Source organism: Prinia subflava, chromosome 12 (genome assembly GCF_021018805.1).
Source record: "Prinia subflava isolate CZ2003 ecotype Zambia chromosome 12, Cam_Psub_1.2, whole genome shotgun sequence".
Classification (NCBI taxonomy): Eukaryota; Metazoa; Chordata; class Aves; order Passeriformes; family Cisticolidae; genus Prinia; species Prinia subflava.
In genome coordinates, this window is record NC_086258.1 from 18,916,608 (window position 1) to 18,938,203 (window position 21,596).

Sequence of the window (21,596 nt, forward strand, 5' to 3'; positions counted from 1 at the left end):
GCATTCACAGATTAGTCATGCACGTGGCTGTCCTCATCAGCAGCTGAAGCAGACAAGGATTCTATTTTTCATCTGTGTGCATGGCCAAAGCAGCAGTACCCTGCAGATCCACTCCTGCCCTGCAGGCTCTGTAAAACTTCTGCTTTTGATGTTATTTCTGTTTCTGCTCAGGATGACATCATCGATGATGTGGAAAGCTTTGTAGCTGCTGCAGAGATCCTGAAAGAGCGTGGAGCCTACAAGATTTTTGTGATGGCTACTCATGGGCTCCTGTCAGCAGATGCTCCCCGTCTCATAGAGGAATCCTCCATCGATGAGGTGAGTCTGCTGTCTGCTCTCTGCTCTCCAGGCTGCAGAGAAGAGGCTGTCACCAAAACTCACTAATTGATGTCCTTCCCATGGCACGTAGCTCATGTCTGGAATTACTCATTTAATCAGGTGCTTTCAGTTCTGGTTCTTCACTGAAACAAAAAAAAGAAAAATAGAAATGTGTGTGTGATTAATACTTGCTCAGATCAGATCTGTTTCTCTGAGTGTGTTTTCTCCCTAATGCAAATATTAGTCATGCCTGCCTGGACACTTCCCTCCCTGCAGCTGGGGCTGTGTGGCTGCCATCTCACTGTGCAGCCCCTCTCCCCCAGCTGCTCAGGGGCTGCTGGTACATGAAGAGGACAGGATTTCAAACCTTAGTAGTGGATCCTGTGATCTGAATGGACCCATCAGCCTGTGGGAGAGTGCTGGTTATGCTGGTCCCCTCAACAGACAGTTACAGAGGGGAGAACATTTATTTTAATCCTTTTTCCTGATATGCAAGGATTTCTCCCCCTGAACTGTGAGACAGCAGTATACATCCCTCCTTTCTTGTCCTCCCTAGGTGGTAGTGACCAACACTGTTCCCCACGAGGTGCAGAAGCTGCAGTGCCCCAAGATAAAGACTGTGGATATCAGTTTGATCCTGTCGGAAGCCATCCGGCGAATCCACAACGGCGAGTCCATGGCTTATCTCTTCCGTAACATCACTGTCGATGACTAGACCTGAGCCTGCCCCATCCTGGATTCCACAAGAGAGGGAAATCTGCATGGAAAGGCAATACCATAAAACATAGGCATAACACAACTGTTTATTTTTGTAGGAGCATTGAGGTTTTCAGGGTCTTGAGCCGTGAGATCTAATAGAAAAAAAATCAACCTGACCAGCACTTTACAAGTGAATAGAAGGGGCCACTGGCAGTGGGGGGATTGCAGCTTAATTAAGAGAGATGGAGAAGTGAGACGGTGTTGAATTTTTAAGTTCTTTTAATGATTTTTTTTAGTGTGTTATCTCTTGCCCTGTAGGGGCAGGAAGAAAAGCTAAACAGAAGTAGCTGTCAGCTTGTGAGAAGGGAACAGAGACTGTTCATTGCTGTGTGGGCAGCGAGAGCAGCCTTTGGTGTTGTTTCTGCCTGTATCTTGCCCCAGAGCATGGAAGGGAATGTTCAGGCTGTGCTGCTGGCAGAGCTGAGCCAACAGCAGCTCCGTGCCAGCTCAGTGGCCTCTCCTCTCCTGCACAGCAGAGCAGGGACTTTCATCCAAACTAAGTTAGCGGAACATCCTGAAAGGACAGCTTAGGGCAACCCATTGGCAGGGCTGCTCCCATCCCTGGGTCAGGGAGCTGGGAACAGGCTCACGTGTGTGTCCCAGCAGAGCAGGGAGTGCTAGTTAATGTGTTGGCCTTTTCATCTTGCGAGCTTTGGATCATTTCTTGCTCTTCAGTGACGAGTCTCGTGAGGGTCCTGGTCCTCCCTGGAACACTTGTCTGCACTGCACAACCAGGCACGATTCTTGGAGTTGCCTGGGGCTGAGTTTGTGCAGAGTCTTGTGGGGAAGGGAAGTTGGAACAATATCTGCTTCTAATGCAGCTGTGCTCTCCAAAACACTAACACTGAACCTGCAATAAAAAGTGTAAGATTTTTCAGCTCTGGTGCTTCCTGTGAATCCTGTGCCCTCTGAAGAGCTGCTGTGTCTGTTCAGTGGGGCTGTGGCTGTAACAAGCCCCACTTGGCAGCTTGCAGCCTTCTTCCACAGGGAAGTAGGACTGGATCCTTTCTTGAGTGATTAGTTTTTGGGTGGAGGGTACACTTAAGGAAGCAGCACAAGATGCATGGGAGGGCTTTGTCTCTAGCATGATATAAGGATAAACTCCCACAAACTGATCTTTATCCTTGAGGAGACACAATCACTCCAGAAAAACCCACACTACTAGTCTGCTGATGTGAGGAACAAATAAAAGCTGCTGGAAGCAGTTGCTTCAACAGCACAGGAAATGTTTAGTTGTTTAGTTTTGGTTATCCTTACTCTACACCCTTCTATTCAATTCCAACATCTAAAATGTGCCAAGGGGCCAGCAGTGACTAAGCAGGACAAGGCTTGAACACCAGGCAAACAAACAGACCTCGGCGTGGAGTGCTTGGACCACCTTCAGTATCCAGCATGGATTAAACCTCCATGCCAAATTCCATGAGGGATGTGTGGGACTGGATGAGGTATCAAGGCTGCTGATGGGTTTTGCTGCATTTTCAAACTACCATAGACAAATCTCAGCTGCACTCTGTGACACAGCCTGGCTCCTCGGCTTGGAGGGGTAACATGATGCTGTACTGCAAGCACTGAATGGATCATCTGGAGCTGCAGAGTCCTTGCAGATGGCTTTGCCCCCTTTCTTCTGAACCAGTTCTGGACAGTGTTCTTCGATCTGGAAGCCAAGGTTAAAAATGTGAGCAGTATTGGTGTTCTCTCCCCTTCAAAGTCCTTGTCAGATCTGTCAGGAGCAAGGCTGGGGCTGGTTGAGGGTTGTTGCCCCATTCAGGCTTGCTTTTGCTTTGCTATATTTGGGTACAAGCCATGGAATCACAGCACCACAGAGCTGAGGGTTGTGCCTGTGTGCCCTGGGCCATTTTCCTGAGTGAATGTTTTATGGTTGCTTAAAGAATCACCAGCAAAGGTATCGGCAAAAGCAGGTTTAGTATAGAAGTGAAAGTTCCACAAAGTTGTTGGCAAGGTTCACTCTACTACTTACTACATGGTAAAAGTAAACTAAAATCCAAAACCAATCAATCTAAACCCAAAATCAATCCAAAAATTGTCTGCATTGAGGCTTGGGAGGGGGAAAGGTCAAGGATAAAAAAGAAACACAAGATGAGTCACAAGGCTCAGAGCAGACTCCCTTGCAAAACTGAGCCCCAGACTTGACCAACAGTTGAGGCCCAAAGGTTTAACAGCATGAGCTCTTAAGCTGTTGCTTCTGCTGAAGTTAAACAATTTAACAATTTCATATAGCATTTACTTAAAAATCTAAAGTACTTAAGAATCTAGGAAAGCAACATCCATAGTATATTTGCTATAGTGCATTCCCACTCACACACAGACCTGAAGGAGCCTGAAAAATTCCCCTCGAGCTCCAGGAAATATTCACATTGGCTGTCTTTGCATCTTCTCAACAGGCAAAGGGTTGAGCCTCGAGGAATGGTCATAATTCCTTTCTATCCTGGCCACAATTCAGGTCAGCAGCTTTCTTTAAAAGTGTGATAACAAAAATGTTGTTCCTCTTGGGTTGTTATTCAGGCAAGAAAAATCATTTTCCAAGGCTGTTTGTTAAAAAACAGGAGCTTGTTAGGCAGCACAAGTTCCTGGGAGCAGACAGTGTTTTTTGATAAGATTGGGAGCTGCTCAGCCCAGGTGCTGTTCTCAAGGCCAAGGCCTAACAAGCATTTCTCAGCTCATAGTGCAGCTCAGGAGCCAGGGAGGAGGCATCACCAGAATCCACCCCACGACTAAAAACAACTTCTCTTGCTCCACAGAGTGGCCATGTGGTCACCTCTTGCCTCTGTGCCTACAAATAGGGATATCTTATGTCCAGCTTAAAAATTGTGAGAAATTTTTGATCAGGTTAGCTAAATACTGTGATTTTTAAGACTGTTGAATGTGAGGGAATAATATTATGTATGCAAGGACATCTGTGGGATAGTGCTACCTGTCTAGCTAATATAAACACTCCAACACATAGAACACTACAGTACATTGTCCTGGACAACATAGAGCATAAAGTGACAGAAATCAGCAAAATTACAACAGGATGCAACACTAGATCTGGAATTGCTGTTGCAGTGGGTGATCACCCAAACACAACCCCACCAGTGATGTTCTCATTTCTCATCACGTGATGTATCTCTTCTGTATTTGATGAACAGTGATTAGAGCTCTGTGTCCATTGCTTCAGACATCTTCCAGCAATCAACACAGCACGTCATGCTGCAGTAATTTTTCCACCAGTGCAAGGTTCATTCCAGTGGGGGTGAGCAGGAGATCTTGCTGGGATGTGTAGGTAGATTGTAACAATTTGTGGGTTGTGATGGAACTGAATAGTTGAAGTCACATCCCTGAATAGTTGAAGTCACATCCCCTAATTGTGGAGAAAACTACAACCCCAAATGTTTGAGTGATGGCTTATTTTTACAGTGGTGTGGTCTCTATGGAATCACAAATAGTTCTTACTCTTCTCAATGTATATAAATACAGTTTCAAGCATTTCAGCAGGACGTAGTTCAAAATGACAAACATCTTGTTCCGTGCCAAGATAAATGTCTCGGGCATTAGTGGTGTTACTTTCCCAAATAAATTCCTGTTGTTCTGTACCACACACACATCAACAGTGACAGCTTGCCATTTGTTCCCATTTTGTTGGGCCCATACTCTGTGTTATATTTGAAATAATTCCACGATGGTTTAACCCCAGTGCAATGGTTGGGTGTATTGTTAAAGCAAAAGCTATGGGTTTGCTGTTGGTAGGGTCAGAAGTGAACTAGATGCCACCAAGGTTGAAATTCTCATTAAAATTTGCATTATCCCTGATTATCTTTTACATTTCAGTGGTCAAGGTACTTCCATAGCTCTCCCTTCTAGTTGCTGCTGCAGTAAATTGTCTCCACCACTGAGCTTGGATGCAGCTGCAGACAGGGAGACATGCAGGCTCCGGGATGAGGAGGAGAGCGAAGAGGAAGGAGCCTGCTGGCTGTGCCCATCTTGCTCCATCTCCTGCCACCACCTCCCAGGTGGGATGCTTGGACACCTGGGCCTGTGGGATCTGCCTGCCCAGGAGAGCAGGGAACCACTGCAGGGAATTGTGAGAAACCCCTGTGGTTCCCACCCCATCAGATGTGGAGAGGACAAGGAAGAAAGTGGAAGCCAGTGACAGAGACATCACCAAGGCAGAAGCTCTTCTCAGGCCCTCTGGGTGCTCCCCCTGAGCCACCCCCTCCTTTGGGGTCTGCATCCCTCATACTTTTGGGGAGCTGCTGCCCCTTCTTGGCTGCTGAAGGCCAAGCCCTGCCCACAGTGCCCTGTGCCAGCCTGGCTGGGCCCTGCACTGCCCCTGTGCAGACCATGGTGGGGGCAAAGGGCCTGGTCAGCAGAGAGGTGCCCTGGGGCTCACCCTGCCAAACCCCTCTCCGAGGTTAGGGCTCTGTGCCAGGAGATCTGCACGGACACAAAGGTGGAGCACATGGCAGAGAACGTCTGGACCATCACTGGACTCGAGGTGCCACTGGTGCCGTCGGGAGCTGCCCCTCACTGTGCTGCTCTGCTGCCCCTTGGAGCCCTTGGAGGCTCCCAGTGTGAAGGGCACCAGGAGGGAGCAGTGGGAAGGGTGTCCCATGGCTGGAACGTGGGAGCTCATCCCAGCCCCCCTGGAGCTCCCTGCAGTCCTACCAGCCTCTCTCCAGCCCCACAGGAGGTGGCATCATAGTGTGCTGGGATGTGCTGCAGGATCCCCTGGTAGGCAGCAAAGCAGGAGGAGGAAGAGGAGGCCAAGGTCTGCATGTGGAGCAGAACTGCAGCCCCCAGTGCCTCCAGCCACTGTGTGACCCAAGGTCTCTGCCCCTGTTCCCTGCATATCCCACCAGCAGGCACAGCCTGGCACAGGCAGAGCCAGGGCAGCTCCGGTGTGCTCCCTGTTTTCTGCTCAGAAAAGGGCCCTGCTCAGGGTGATGGGAGGAACAGCAGGAGCTGGTGACTCCCTGGGGCCAGGCTGCACTGACATCCCACCACAGCCCCTCCTTGGTGCATACAGGCTCCCAAAACTCTTGGCTAGGGAGGAACCTTTTGAAATTCAGCAAAGGCAAGTGCAGGGTCCTGTGCCCTGGGGCGTACCTCCAGGATTCCTCAGCACCCACACCTCCATCCTGTGGGTGCAGCCAGCATGAGGCCACCCAGCAGCACAGACCCTCTGTCCAACACTGGCTGGGACTCACAGGTGAGTGCCATGGGGACAGCAATGGCTTTGGGGACAGCTCTGGCCCTGTTCCCTCCAGCTCTTAGCTCTTTCAGGTTTACATCAACTCTTTCAGGTTTTCAGTCCCTCACATTTATCCCTTTGCTACATTGGCATTCCATTAACCTCCCATTGGTTCTGTTTCCAAGAGAGCAGCCGTTCAGCACATCCTTTAAATACAGCATGAGGTGGTGGAACTGCCAGGCAAGGTCTTCATCTGACCCCAGAGAGCGCCTGACTTGTCAAGGGTCACTGGTCCTGTCTGTACCTTCTCACCTCCCCAGGGAGCCAGGCTGTGTCCCTGGAGTCCCCTTGCTGCCCCTGGGCACAGGCTGTGTTCCCAAAGTCTTCAGTCCCAGCTCTGGGCTTGCCCCACAGGGGTACCCATGTTCAAAGTGGGGGGCTTGGCAGGGGCAGCCTGGCCCCTGCTGCCCTCCTGGGAAGAGCAGGCAAAGGGGAACAGGTTGATGGGCAGAAGTGCAGCAGCAAGGGCAGACCCAGGGCCCCTCAGCCTGTCCCCAGCCCCTGTCTTCAAGCCCCTGGCTCATGGAGCCAAACTCAAGTACCCGCTGAGAACCCAAAGGCAAAAGCTGCTGGAGACCCCCCAGCTCCCACAGCCACAGCACACCCAGCCCCACTTTGGCCTTGCCACCAGCCCCAGTTCCCTCTGGACTGGGCTGCTGGGGATGCCCCTGAAGGAATTCCCACATCAGAGGGTTTTGGGGGCATCCCTCTGTGGATTTACCATTGTCTAATAGGAGCTGGAGCTTTTCCCCAGGTTGAAACCACAAATAGCCCAATTCCCCCATGGCACCTCCTTTATTTTGTAGCCAGCCGGGGTTGGACTGTGCTGTGGTGGTGGTGGAGAATCCAGGCTCAGCACCCCACTATTCCCCTGGAAATGCCAGAACTCCCTGCAGTGCTGTGCCCGGCCCAGGAGCCAGGATCCCTCCAGGAGCTCACCCAGCCCTCCTGTGCTCAAAGCTCCTGAGCTTTCCTGGAGCAGGCAGATGTCAGATCCCACTGTCTGCTGGCCAGACCTGCACATTTAAAAGGGAATTTCTAGTTGATGGTTTTTGTAAGGATTTATCTGATGGATCACTCCGGTTCAAAGATTTTTCCCAGGGTTTGAGTCCTTTACTTCCTAGGCTTGTCTAGAGGCTTGTGTTTATCTGCTTTCCCCTGCTTGTATGGCTCTTTGCTCTGGAGTGAGGTGCTGAAAATCTGTGTATTGATGGAGTCAGCAGCAGCTTTCCACTGTTCCCACATCTAAGAGAGAAGGGAAACTCTCATGCTGTTGAGACCTAAAAAATGAATGACTGGAGGTGCTTCCTCTCTGGGGCTGGTCTCCTCCTGGAGTGTTCTGGAATGCTCCAGGCTGTGTGAGAACATGGATCACCTCTCCACAGGGCACAGCCCTCCTGGACAGGCTCAACTCACCCTGCAAGCGGTTCCTGGGGCACCACCTGCCCGGTGTGAGCCATCCTTGGAGTCATTTTGGGGCTGAAAGTGGGAACAGCTGGAGGTGTTGTGGCACATGGTCCCTGCAGGTCCTGTTGGTTGCTGGAACCAGGACATCACCAGCAGCAGGGGACAATGGGCACATTCCACGTAGGGCTGAGCCATTGCTGTGTAACAATGGGCACTGCCAGGGCAGGGGGATGCTGTAAAGAGGGACACAAATGACACAGGCTCCAGAGCTAGGAAGGAGGAGAGCTGGCTGAGGAGGAGGAGGAGGAGGAAGAGACTGAAAAGGAAGGACCCTGCTGGCTGTGCACCTCTTCCTCTTCCTCCATCTACCACCTCTTGCCACCACCTCCCACCCAAAATGGACAACCCGGACACAGAAAGTCCAGATGGGGAAAACACCTCCCACCCTGTTGAAGTACAGCATGAAATGGACAACCAGAAGACAGAAAATCCAGATGTGGAAAATACCTCCCACCCTGCTGAAGTACAACATGAAATGGACAACCAGAAGACAGAAAATCCAGATGGGAAAAAGAGAGAGCAAGTTTAATTTTCTCTTTGATATTTATACATTTCTGACACTGGCTGTGCATTGGAGGGTGGGGTTACCACCTCCTCAGTCACACTGGTCAAAGCAACAGTCCATCACCTTCTCTCCCCCTCCAGAAAGGAATGCAAAACAACAGACAGTTAGAATAGCATTGACTTTTGTTTATGTGAAAAACTGTGAGAACTCTGACTCCAAAAATGTAAACTTCAGAAGGCTAAGAAGAACTTTAGAAGAACAGGGTGACACCACCCTACCTGCTCCTCTCTGGAGCAATAGCACAAGAGGCTCCTGTTCATGGTAGTTCTGTGCTTTTGGACAGGTCAGCAGCAGTTGGAACAATCACTCTGGGCCAGATGCTGAAAATTGCCCTCGGGTCATCAAGAGCTGGATTCGTGGACTTTGAGACACTGCACAACCTCCTGAATGCGCTGCTTTTACACCTGGGTCTGCGGGACCTGCTTGTCCAGGAGAACGGGGAACCACTGGAGGGGGCCGAGGAAAGCCCTTTTGCTTTCCTGAAGGACTTGAAGCAGAGACTGGAAGCCAGTGAAAGAGAACTCGCAGAGGTAGAGGCTCTTCCCAGCCCTGGGTGCTCCTGCCAAGCCACCCCCCTCCTCTGATGTCTGAACCCCTCATGCTGCAGGGAGCTGCTGCTGAGGATGTGCTGAAGGCCAAGTACTGCCCAGGCCAGGCCCCAGCTCTGTGCACACCATGGTGGGTGTGAAGGGCCACAGGGACCCTGCCCTGGGGCTCAGCCCACCATTCCCCTCTCCCAGATGCGGGCTGTCTGCCAGGAGCTGCGTGAGGAGGTCGTTGAGATGAAGGTGGAGCAGTCCCTCATGGCAGAGGATATGCAGAAGGTCACAGAGAATTTTGACATGGTGAGCTGCCACTGGTGCCCTCGGGAGCTGCCCCTCGCTGCGCTGCCCTTCTGCCCCTGCCCTGCAGCCCTTGGGGGCTCCCAGCGTGAAGGGCACCTGGAGAGCAGAGTGGGAAGGGTGTGCTAAGAGCAGAATGTGGGTGCTCATCCCAACCCCCCTGAAGCCCCCCACTCTCCTCCTGCCAGCACTGCCCTGGGGAGGGCAGAAGGGCACCCCTGCCCACAGATCAGGCTGATGGTAGAGGTCACTGCTTCCCTCAGACAAGGCTGCTGAGGCATTTGTGAACTCAAAAGCCACCAAAAAAAGCAACCTGAGTCCTGGGAAGGTGGGGAGACAGAGGTGCACCTGTGAAATACAGCCACAGCCACTTGGCATAGCCCTGTCCAGGATCCCTCTGTCTGTGGCCAAATTAATTTACAAATGTCCCTTTTAAATCCTGCTCCTGTGTTCTGACTCCTGTCCCTGTCCTTGCCCTGCTCCAGGAAAATTTCCAGAAGATGATGGAGGACCTCCGTACCCAGATGTTGGATGCACTCATGGTACGTCCTTGAGCACACCCAGGGCCTGCTCCAGGTCAGGGTCCCCCTACATCAGGGCATGGTCCCCAGAAATTTGCAGGGGGGGCAACACTTCTCTGGATCCCATCCTGCCCCCAGTTACATGGATGGCTCTGATGCCTTCCTTCCCAAAAAAAAGTCTGGAAATGAGGCTGATACTCTCCCCAGCCCGAGAGGAGGTGAGAAACAGTGTGTGGGATGTGCTGGGGGACATCCTGGTGAACAGGAAAGCAAGAGAAGGAGGAGGAAGGGGAGACCAAGGGCTGGCAGTGGAGTGGAATTGCAGCCCCCAGCACCCTGCCGAGGTTGCTCAGGACTCCTCTTCCCTGTGCATCCCACCAGGAGAAGGAGCTGGCATAGGCTGAGCCAGGGCAGCTCCTCAGCTGGCCTAATGTGTGCTCCCAGCTTGTCTTCTGCTCAGAAACGGGTGGGATTCTGTTCAGGGTGGTGGGAGAACCCAGCTGGTACCTCCCTGGGGCCAGGCTGCATTGACATCCCACAACAGCCCCTCCTTGCAGGACCATGGCTCCTGCCCTCTGGAGCAGTGGCTGGGACCTGGGGACAGCAGAGGGACGTTATGGGGCAGGTCTGGGATACTGAATCCCGTTGCTGGAGGGAAGAATGCCTTGCTGTTGTATCAGATGGCATCAGTCAGGTGTTAGCTGATCCCCTGGGCTGGCTGGTAAAACCACGGTCATGGAGGTGCCAAAGGACTAAACTGGCTGGGGAGGAACATTCTGAAGTTCAGCAAAGCCAAGTGCAGGGTCCTTCACCTGCGGAGGAACAACCCCAGGCACCGGCACAGGCTGGCACTGACCGGCTGGAAGAGCAGCTCTGTGAGGAAGGAGCTGGGGGTCCCGGGGGACAATGAGCTGGCCGTGACCAGCGCCGTGCCCCAGGGGACGAGAAGGGCACGTGTGTCCCGGGTGCCTTGGGAAGAGCATTTCCAGCAGGTCAGGGGTGATGCTGCCCCTCTGCTCAGCCCTGGCCAGGCCTCCCCTGGAGCAGGGTCCAGTTCTGGGCTCCTGGGATGAGAGAGACTCAGAGATCCTGGAGGAGAGCCACAAAGATGGGCTGGGGAAGGGACCATGTCTGTCCTGGGGACAGGCTGAGGGAGCTGGGGCTGTTCAGCATCAAGAGGAGACACTGAGAGGGAACCAAGGCTGGGAGGGTGATGCTGAGCATCCAGGGGGAATCTGTGCCTCAGTTTCCCCAGGAAGAGCTGGGTTGGAAGGCTGTCTTGGAGACCCTGAATGCAGCCTGTTGTGGCAGCCATCCCATCCTCTCCTTCCCAGACTTCCATGAAAGAAAAACAGGGCGAACACGGCTGGATGCCAGATGGCCGCTCGTCGTGGGACGACGCGGGGCTGATTGTCATCGGCAATGAAAGTACATCTGGGCACATCTGGGGGGGGACCTGCAGGGCGTGAGGGCACAGCAGGCAGGGCAGGGGGCCTGCAGACTGCTGGGCTTTCCCCCAGCCATGTTCCCCCAGGCTTTCCCAGCCCTGGGGAGCTCCCTCTGGTTTCTTCTTCCAGTTACCCTCTTGGAAAGGACACCCACGTTAAGGCACGGGGACAGCCAGGACGGCAGCCCTCTGACCCTCAGCACCAAGACACCGGACATGGAGAAGGATTGGCTGGAGGCAAACGGGAGCAGCCGGCCAGGCTCCTCCAGGGAAAATGGCATGGGACAGAACAGCGCGGCATGGAACCTGGGACGGGGTGACCTGGGACGGAAGGGCATGGGATGGAATGTGCCATCGAGTAACATGGGACAGAACGACGTGGAACAGAGTGGCCTGGGACAGAGCAAGGATGAAGAGAGCAAGATGAGCTCAAAGGTAGAGATGCTCCCCCTCAGACAATCCCTCCTTGGGGGTCTGCACCCCCATCTTGCTGCCCTTAGACCAAGGTCTGGTTTAAGACCAAGCTCGCAGTGGCACAGGGGGCTTCCTTGAGGGAAAGGGCTGGAGTTTGGGGGGCAAGAGCTGGGACTGAAACAGTTCTCTGCTCGCTCAGGCTTCTCGCCGCTTTCGGAGGAGGAGTCAGAGTGGTTTCACCGCCTTGGGAAGGCAGCCAGGACCCCCTGGCACCCACGTCCCAGTCCACAGGATGCAGTCAGTACAGGAGGAGTCAGGGGGTTCCACCACCTCGGGAATGCAGCCAGGACGCCCTGGCACCCACATCCCAGCCCACAGGATACAGTCAGGAGAGGAGGAGTCAGGTGGTTTCACTGCCTTGGGAATGCAGACAAGACCTCCTGGCACTCACATCCCAGTCCGCAGGATACAGGCAGTACAGGGCTATCCAGGATTCCAGATCATCCCAAGCCCAGCTGAGAACGAGGCTGGGACTAGCAGGTGAGTGCCATAGGGACAGCAATGGCTCGGGTGACAGCACTGGCCTTGTTCCCTCCAGCTGGGATCCCTGGCACTGGATCCATTTATCCACTGATGGAACCATGGGGATGCTGATGATGGTTTCCTCCCACTAGCAGTAGGCACCCGACATCCAAGGAGGCACACAGAGGAGGCATCCCCAGGGTGGAGCCAGTCCCAGATGAAGATGGACTGTAGGTGACAAGTGGGGGGGACAGTGGCTTGTCCCCTGGCAGGGCTGGGACAAGCGGTGCCAGAGCTGGGTCGTGACCTGCCCTCCTGGCAGGGCGCAGGGAGGTCCTGGGTGCTGACCAAGGCCCAGGTGTGAGGGCTGGCTGGGATGGCAGGTGTGGGAGCCTGTGCCCTCCACCTCCCTCCCTGTGTGCCCTGGGCAGCCACAAGCAGCCACCACATTTTGGAGGTGTCAATGGGACCGAGGTGAGCGTGTCCCAGGCTGGGAGCATCCCAGCCCAGCAAGGGGTACAGGAACCTCCTTTTTGACTTTGCCACCAGCCCCAGTTCCCATGGGACTGGGTTGCTCCTGGGAGAAATTCCCATAGAGGTGGGTTTTTGGACTTCCCTCTGTGGATTCACCATTGTCTAATATGAGCTGGAGCTTTGTCTCAGGTGGGACTCCACAAATAGCCCATTTCTCCCTTTATTTTGTAGCCAGCCAGTGGGTTGGACTGTGCTGTGCTGGTGGTGGAGAATCCAGAACCCCATGAATCCCCTGAAAAACTCCCTGCAGTGCTGTTCCCAGCACTTGGCTCTGCCTGCAATCAGGGCTGTGTGTCCCAGGAGCTGCCCAGCCCTTTTCTCCCTGTTTTAGGATGCTCCTAAGGGTGCCCTCTTCCGAGTACTCATCTTGTGACCAGCTTACCCCTGGCCGGTGAGTGACACCAGCACTGGTGCATGGGGGTGGCACAGGGGCAGGTGGGTGCTGGCGGTGCCCGGCAGTGTCAGGGGTGGCTCGTCTGGCCCCTGTCACCCACCTGTGGCCGCTGTCACCCTCCCCAGACCCTCTGGTACCCCGTGCACGCCACCGCCATCCCCCGGCCTCTCTGCGCGCCGGCCCCGCAAGAAGCAACAGGAGCAGAGGTAGAGGGACATGGGGACCCGTCCCTGTCCCCTGGGGCCCTGTCTCAGCAAGGACAGCTCTTCCCTGGCTGGGGTGGAAGGGGCTAGAGGTGCCTGGGCAGAGAGGAGCTGCAGAGGGTCAGCTGGGCTTGCCCCAGGTCAGAGGTGTTTTCCAGCCTTTCATGCTGTCCTGTCAAGCTCTGAAGCCTCATGTCAAGCCTGAGCTCAGGCTTGGAGGGGACATGGTGTGAAAGGAGTTCCCAAAATCAAGCCCTGGAGCTGGGACAGCCCTGCTCCTGCCTCCTGGTGTCCCCTGCAAAGGGCACCAGGACCTGTCACGGCCACGGGGAGCTCTTGGGGCTGTGGGGAAAGGGCAGATCCTGCAGGGCTGGGTGGGCAGGGGTCTCCCGCAGCAGCTGGAGGAGGGGAAGCACTCCCTGAAGCCCGCCCTGGCATAGCAGGTTGAAGCACAGGGTGCCGGGCACTGAGCATCCCTGTGCCCTGCCCCCAGGGAGGAGGCAGCCGAGGGGCACCACCGCGGGTCCCCGAGGTACTGCGGCGGCAGACACACCAGCACCCTCCCCAGGCAGCCCATGGAGTCCCTCCTTCCAGACCCCAACAAGGTAGGGCTGGGAAGGTGGGGAGACACAGCGGGGCCGGGAGGGTGATGCCGAACGTCCGGGGGAGGATCTATGCTCGGTTTCCCCAAGAGGAGCCGGGTGGGGATGCTTGCTTAGGGATGCTGAATGCAGCCCGGTGTGGCAGCCAGCCCGTCCCCTCCTTCCCAGCCCGGCGTGGTCGAACTGGTGGGCAAGGATGGACTCGTGTACCGGGGCCGGACTGCCCCGGGGATGGAATCAGCACACGACTCCAGCTCGCAGAAATAAAGGGTGACGAGCAGGCGAGCTCCTGTGCCTCCCGAGTGGAGCAGGATCTTCTCTTCATGCGTAAGGAGGGCCCGGCAGCATCCCTCGTCCTGAGAACAGCCCCTGTGGAACCCCCCCAGGGTCTGTGTCAGCACCCCCTGGCCCCCACGAGCCCCCCTTGTGCCCTGCCAGGTGAGCCTGTGGCCCCAAAAGGGGTCTGGGACAGCAGCAGGAGGAGGAGGAGGAGCTCATTTGCTGCTGGAGAAGGGGAAATGGGGAGCTCGGTGGGAAGGGCAGCAGCAGAACACAGTTTGATGCCAAAAGCAAATCCCACCCCAAGGCGCTGGTTTGCCTCTCCCGGGATGAGCACTGAGCTGCCTTCCTCATCTCCAAGTGAAGAAACTCCCTCTGTCAGCCCTCGACCCTCCTGCAGTGCCCCCACTGACTGAAGGCACAAACCCCTCTGCTCCACCTCCAACCAAAACACCACAAGCCCAGCAGAGGGACACGTCCCCTCCTTTCCTCTGTGCCACCCCCAAGGCCTGGGGCTGCTTCTCCCCAGCCCCCCGTGCCACCCACCCCTCGCCGTGGATGGGAGGAACCCCAGGGTGTGCTGACACCAAACCAGGCGTGTCACAAGAGGGGGGTACCGTGCAGGGAACCTCCGGCCCCTGGAGCAGCACGGGGGGACCGAGGGGTGTCACAGCTGGGGACACGTGGCTGTGTGTGCAGGGAGCCGGGGATGTCCCCTCTGCACACAGGCAGTGACACTTCCTGGGAGGGACACAGAGCCGGAGGCACCTCTGGGGTGAGAAACCCAGAGGGGAACCCCAGAGGAACCCCAGAGCTTGCAGGGGACATCCCCTGGGGGCTGCCCTGTGGAAACCCTGCCCTCCTGGCGGATGTCCCCAAAGCTTCTCCCCACAGGGACAACCTCCATCCCTGTCTGCTCCCCTGTGCTCCACAGGCATCTCAGTTAAGGGAGTTCCCCCCGGAATGTTCTCCCCGGTGGGTTTGGTTCTTCAGGGGAAACCCAGGTGCTCAAAACCTGCCTTGGGGGTACCGAGGAGGACACAGCAGGATCTGGGATCTCCCCAGTGCCACCTCCTGTGGGATAACTGGGAACATTCTGAGCAAACCACCAGAGCAGAGCCAACACAGAGCCACCCTGCACTCCTGCTTGGAGGGGCTTAAAAACAAACACGTTTGGGACCAATTGCATTTGGAGCACATGGCCCAGATGGGGTCACCTCCTCAGTGCTCATCATCAGCCCCTTCTGCTGCCCCCAGGATCCAGATGCATCCTATAAACATCCCCACCCGTAAACACACCCCCAGCCCCAACACCCCAGCCTGGGGTGATCTTTGGAGCAGGTAAGTCACCCCAAATTTGGGTTATATGGGGTGACTTACCTGCTCCAAAGATCAGATGGTTAAATGGGGGATTTTTTCTCTTTTTTCTTTGGAGTTTGTGCCATCCTGGGGAACCTCCCCATCCCTCCAGGAAGCTCTGGACCCTGCCTTGAGCCTCCCTATCTTTCATGGCATTTCCAAAGCTGCTGTGCTCCCGTTTTTGGGCTTTTACCCCACTGTTTGTTGTGTGGCCACAGGCCTGGCGAGCTCCCACATCCTCTGGCTGGTGACCCATCTGCAGAGGGGACACTCAGAGATATCATCCCCTCCCCAAGTGTCCCTACAGTGCTGAGGCCTGGGGGGTGATGGGGCTGGGGGCCCAGGTTGCTGGGGGGCTTTTGCAAGCTGTGAGATTTTGGGGTACAGGCAGGAGCGTTGACTGCACCCCCTGGCACATGGGGTGCAGTGCTGTGGTGCACAGCACCCCCATGGCCCCAGGTCTTCCCCTCCCTCTGTCCCCCTCTTTGGGACAGCAGTGGTGCCTTGTGGAGGCAGAGAGCAAACTCAGTCCCGATTGGTGATGCTGCCTCATAGAGAAGTCACCCCCATTTTCAGTGCCCTGCCAGGGACACCCTCCCAACAGAGAGAAAAGGCGGGGACAGCTGGTGTTAAAAAAGTGATTTTTTTTTTTAAATTTTTATTATTTTTTTTTAAATTAATAAAAAACCTTCAACCTGTTTTTGTTGATTTTTTTGCTGGGTCTTTTTTTTTTTTTTTTTTTGGTTTGTTTTTCTGTTTGTTTTTTTTTAAGCAACATTGATTTGAAAACTAAAAAACCCCCAGCTCCCCCCTGCCTGGGGAAGCGCCATGTAGGGCGGGCACAGGGACAGAGGGACATCACTTTGATAAACCCCCAGGCCCTGGAGGTGCTGAGGGAGGGAGGATGGGGTTGGGGGCAAGTCCAGAGGGGGTCTGTGCAAGAAGCCGGGCTGAATTTCGGGAGCCAGAGAGCTGCATTTGCTCTGGGCACTGCAACAAGTGCCCAGGGAAGCCAGAGCTGGGGAGGGTGTCCAGTGGCTCCATGTCCGTGTGGGGTGCCCACAGCCACCTCCATCCATTTATTTTTGTTATTCCTGTCCTCCTCTTCCCTCTCCTGCCCTGATGTAGAGATGCTGGGTGGGGATAGAGCCAAAGGGAAAACCCCCCAGACACCCAGCACCTGCCTCCACGCTGCTGCTCCTTCTCTCTGGATTTATATACATTAGATATATTTATATATTATAGTTATATATTTTTTCTAAAAAAAGGGGAGGGGAGTAGAGAGCAGCCAGAGGCTCTCACGAGTCAGTGCCCTCCCTGGCAGCATGTGCTCCCCCCCTAAAAATAATAATAAAACCTAGAAAATTATTCCAGTGCGTTTCTCGGTGAGCCCCTGCTCCCAACGCCCCGGCCCAGGCCCCCCTGACCCCCCCAACCCTCCGGCAGCCCCAGCCTTATCTCTGACCATCCATGGTGGCCACGGCTTTCTGTGGGGGGGCGGGGGCCGGCGGGGTGGGGGGCCAGGAGGGCTGCGGGTGGTGCAGGTGGTGGTGCAGGCCGTGGGCGGTGGGCGAGGACGGCGGCAGCCAGGCGGGCTGGTGGCTGGGGGGCGACGAGGCCCAGAAGGGGCTGAAGCTGCCCGGGGGCGAGCAGGCCATGGAGGTGATGGGGCTGTTGCTGCTCTGCAGGCTCTCCGAGGTGCGCAGCTTGGAGAACATGGCCAGCGCGTCCGGGAAGTTGGGCGGCGTGGCCGGCGTGTTGCTGGGGGTGCACATCTGTGGGGCACAGCAGAACCGGGGGGTCAGCTCGCTCACCAGGGCTTTTGGGGGTCCCAACCCGCCCACAGCAGCCAGACCCGAAGCTGGGGATCCTGCCTGGATCCCACACCTGGCACCCCTCCACATCCACGGGCTGGTGCGGCACCCAAAGGCACGGGTGAGTCCTCCAAAGGTGTGGGTGGCTCCCCCAAAGGTGTGAGTGGGTCCCTCAAAGATGTGGGTGAGTCCCCCAAAGGTCTGGGTGGGTCCCTCAAAGATGTGGGTGAGTCCCCCAAAGGTCTGGGTGGGTCCCCCAAAGGTGTGGGTGGCTCCCCCAAAGGTGTGAGTGGCTCCTCCAAAGGCATGGATGGGTCACCCAAAGGTCTGGGTGAGTCCCCCAAAGGTGTGGGTGGCTCCCCCAAAGGTGTGAGTGGCTCCCCCAAAGGTCTGGGTGGGTCCCTCAAAGGTGTGGGTGGCTCCCCCAAAGGTGTGGGTGGTTCCCCCAAAGGTGTGAGATGCCTGGGGAGAGGTTCCAGCAGATCTGGGAAGGACATTTTGGACCATCCCAGATGCTCAAAGCCCACGGATGAGGCAGGTTTGGGAAGCAGCACAGACAGGGCTGGCACAAAGGGTGGGTAGGGAGGGTACTGGGGTCCTACCAGGCCCCACAGGACTCCCTTTCACCCATGAGCTCACCCTCTTCACACCCCATTATGGCAGAGAGAGCACAAGGAAAGCAAGGTCCCCCCAGTTCCTGGTACAGCCCCTGCCTTCTTGGTACCCAGCTAAATTTAGCACCCGGACAGTGATGGATTTGTCTCTTTTTCCAGCAGAGGAAAAATCCACTAGGGAGGACCCAGCCCCGCCCTGAGGCTCAGGGGCTGGCACAGGGACCCCAAAATCAGCAAACAACTTACTGAACTGACACTGGGGAGGTGGCAAAAGGGGATGGGGTGTGTATGAACATTCCCATGAGGCTGCACACACACAGGGAAGGGCCTGTGGGGATGCCTGGCCATGGGGGTGGTCTGTGCACAGGCAGACCCCACCCCTCTGGGTTAAATCCATCCCAAATCCCCCCTACCCTCCTGGAGCCACAGCTCCTGATGGACCCTTGTGGGGACTTTGAGCAGAGTTAAGGGCTTGGACAGTGTTGCTGCCTTCAGCAAAGGGGGATTGAGACGTTTCTGGTGGGGAATATGCTTGATCTCCCCCGTCCTGGGGCTTATCCCAGGATTCGCCCCTGGCTGGTGCTCAGCAGCCTCTGCTGCTCCCCAGCACAGCCAAAAATATAAATCCCTCCTAGAGGTTCCTCCTCAACCCCATCCTGGCCACCCTTAGTGATGCTGGGATTAAAGGAGCAGCAGCCCAACTCTTGCTGGGAGGCCCAGCCCCCTGAAGTTGGGGTGCTCCCCGAGCCTGGGGAAAGCAGCAGCTGCCTCCCATCAGCCTGTGGAGCTGGGGCACCCCAAAAAAGCAACCACAGCCTGGCTGGCACTGAACAGGTTTGTAGTTCACTGGGGATATTCCTCCACAGAACTCGTTTCAGAGCTCAGCTTGAAGTGGTGCTAATCCAGCTTTTGCTTTTTAAATCAACCTATACATTTGGCAGTATCTGGAAAGATACTTGTTGAAAAAAAGCCCAACAAAATTACAAACCCCAAAAACCTTAAATTTGCTGTTTTGAAAAAAACCCCACCACCACCACAGCCCTAGAATGATGCTGGACACAGCTCTGAGCTTCTGGGGTGATGTTTGCCAGATTAATTTGAAATATTAATTAAAAAATAAGAATTTCCATGTAATTACTGCCTTCCTCCTCCAACCCATCTTGAGGAGAGCACTCAGCTGTCAGAGGGTTGGTCACTGACACCCCAAACAGCTCTGGCGAGTCCTGGCCCCACAGCCTGGAATCTGTGGGGGCTTGGGGAGCGTGGGGGTGATGGGAACGAGCCCCCCCACATCAAACCACGGCCGCACTCGCAGCTTCGTTCCCTGACGCTCGCAAAAGAAACAGAAACTGCAAGCACCAATCTCCTCATCTCACACCTGCCCTGAGCCGTGTGGGGCACTTCAAACAGCACAAATCAGGATGCTGTGCAGGGGGAGGGAAACACTAAAATTCCCCAAAACAGGAGTATCTGGGGAGAAGGTAAAAGGTGTTTTAACACCACGTGGAGTACACGGTGTTATGAAAACGTTGCTGGGGAGGGGGAGAACCGAGTGGATCCTCCTTGCTGGGGGAATGGGGTGCTTGTCGTGGCTGGGGTGGGTGGTGGGATGCGGCAGGGATGGGTTTCACCAGCCCTGTTTTACATCCCGTTTCCAGCGGCTGCCTGACGGGAATTGCCCCGATGGGGCTTTGGGGTGGCAGGAGCAGGGCCTGGCTGTGCCGGTGGCTCCCGCTGCTCCGGGCCTGTCCCCCCTTGTCCCCGCTGTCCCCCCGGGAGCGCGGCTCTCCCGCCCGCAGAGCCCCCGCGAACAGCGGAAACGCGCGGGGTGCGGAGGAACCGCACCAAAAGGGGTTTTACTGCGAGCTGGCCGACAAAAAGACTTTCTCCGAGGGAAACAGAGCGCTTGCTGCCGGCACTGCCGGGCCGGCTGGCATTCCCGATGGAAGGGGAAAAGGGGGAAAATTCAGCTTAACCCAGATCCGCTCCTTCCCCCACGCGCGGCCCCGCTCCATTCCCTCAACGCTGGAGGATGGCGGGGGGGGGGAGAGGGAAAACAAGAAAGAAAACCCCCCAAGAAACACAAAACAAAACACCCGGAGGGAAACAACTTCCTCCCTTTGGCCGAGGGGATGTGCCCTCGGCCAAGGTCAAGTGGCGTGGGGGGACAGGGGGGGCCAGCCGTGGCCCCCGGCCCGGGGAGCCCGAGTTGCAGCGCGATGCTCGCCGAGACAAACTATTTCCTGGCAGACATTTTAGCTCGTGTTTACATTCTCCGGCTGCGTGTTCCTGCGGGCGCCCGGCAATATGGCTGGCAGGGAGCTGACAGCTCCCCGCGCTGGGGGCTGCACCGCTCGGGGGGCTGCGATGGGGGGGTTTCTCTGGGGGGTCGTGGGGTGGGGGTGCTCGTAGGGGTGGGGGGGTACGCGGGGTTGGTTAGTGCTGGGAAGGGTCTAAAGGTGTTTTGGGGGCTGGGGGCGTTGGGGAGGGGATGGGGCGGTGCAGGAGTGAGGGAGGGGCCGGGGTCCCACTTACCATCTGGGGGGGGTGGTGGCTGCTGGGAATGTTGGTCTCCTGGAAGAAGGCGCTGAGGGCTGTCTGTGGGGACAAGCTGTCAGCTCCAGCCCACCCGAGACAAAGGGGGAGGCAGCGCACGGGCCCCCAGAGCTCACCCCGCAGCCCCCCGCTCGCTCCCACCCCGCTGGGACCGCCCCGGGGTGCCCCCAGCCCCGCCGGGCCTAGGGGCTGCCCTCCGCCCGCCCCACCGGAGATCGCGGCCCCCGCTCGCCCAGGGGCTCCCCACGCCAAGGGGACACCCCAAGGGCCGTGTTCGCACCCCCCGCGCCAGCGGCACCCCCATCCCCAGATCGGAGCGCGAGGGAGGGGCCGGGCGCCGGGCCGCAGCTCGGGTTACGGCCCGGGTATAAATAGACCGGCGGGGCCCGGGCCGATTCCCCCCGCAGCCCCGGCGTGGGTGCCGGGGGGGCGGGCAGGACCCCCCAAAACCCGGCCACGCGTGCCGGTGGGCCGGGGCCGCACAGGCCTGCCCCCACCCCCACCCCTGCCTTCCGCCCCGCGGCTCCGCGGGCAGGCGGGCGTGCGGATCGGGATCTGGGGCGGCCCGGTTCGCGTGCGGGTTATCCCGATCCGCGCCGCCGGCGGCCCGTGCCGTACCTCGAACTGCCAGTGTGCCGCCTGCAGCAGCTGCTTGGCCTGGTCGGCGGCGCAGCCCGCCGCCAGCACGAACTGGTTGATCATGACCTGGTGCCGCAGCTCTTCCATGTTGACGGACATGGCGGGGCGGCCGCGGCCCCGGCCCCGGCCCCGGCCCGCACCGCCCGGAGCGCCCCGCGCCCGCCGCGCCCGCCGCGCTTCACCGGGGAGACCGGGGGGCGCCGCAGGCCCCGCCCCCGCGCGCTGATTGGCCACCGCCGCGCCCCGCGCCCCGCCCACCGCCGGCTTCGAACCTTCCAGCTGCCCCGGCGCCTCCCCATTGGCCGGCGCCTGTGTTTTGGCTGCAGGCGGCGTCGCGATTGGCTGGGGATGGCGGAGACGGGGCCAGGCGGAGGGAGAAGGGGAGGACCGGCCGCTGATTGGCTGCGTGGGTGTTTTGTCGTGAGGCGTTGGTGACGTCACGTTCATTGACGAGGTTCATTGAAGAGGCGCGGGAGGGGCCCATTGAGAGGGCTCG

The 21,596-nt window shown here is 56.9% G+C and overlaps 3 protein-coding genes across 4 annotated transcripts in view; 2 read left to right on the plus strand and 1 right to left on the minus strand.

Annotated features, from left to right (window-relative positions):
• Positions 1-4,887, plus strand: part of PRPSAP1 (phosphoribosyl pyrophosphate synthetase associated protein 1) — a 28,494-nt gene extending 23,607 nt beyond the window's left edge. For both annotated transcript variants that reach the window (XM_063409985.1, XM_063409986.1), the window contains exons 10-11: positions 172-318; positions 875-4,887. In XM_063409985.1, the coding sequence (XP_063266055.1) occupies positions 172-318; positions 875-1,033 (306 nt within the window). In that variant the 3' untranslated portion in view covers positions 1,034-4,887. The remainder of the gene's footprint in view (positions 1-171; positions 319-874) is intronic.
• Positions 4,888-8,311: 3,424 nt separating this feature from the next.
• Positions 8,312-16,175, plus strand: LOC134556867 (uncharacterized). Its single transcript, XM_063409279.1, has 2 exons — positions 8,312-13,240; positions 13,731-16,175. Exons 1-2 carry the CDS (start codon positions 13,055-13,057, stop codon positions 14,532-14,534), a joined length of 990 nt encoding a protein of 329 aa, XP_063265349.1. The 5' UTR covers positions 8,312-13,054; the 3' UTR covers positions 14,535-16,175.
• Positions 16,176-16,402: 227 nt separating this feature from the next.
• On the minus strand, positions 16,403-21,322 carry UBALD2 (UBA like domain containing 2). The gene is made up of 3 exons (XM_063409280.1): positions 21,080-21,322; positions 20,441-20,503; positions 16,403-17,252 (listed from the first exon to the last, which is right to left on the minus strand). Exons 1-3 carry the CDS (start codon positions 21,197-21,199, stop codon positions 16,932-16,934), a joined length of 504 nt encoding a protein of 167 aa, XP_063265350.1. The 5' UTR covers positions 21,200-21,322; the 3' UTR covers positions 16,403-16,931.
• Between the last annotated feature and the right edge of the window lie 274 nt (positions 21,323-21,596).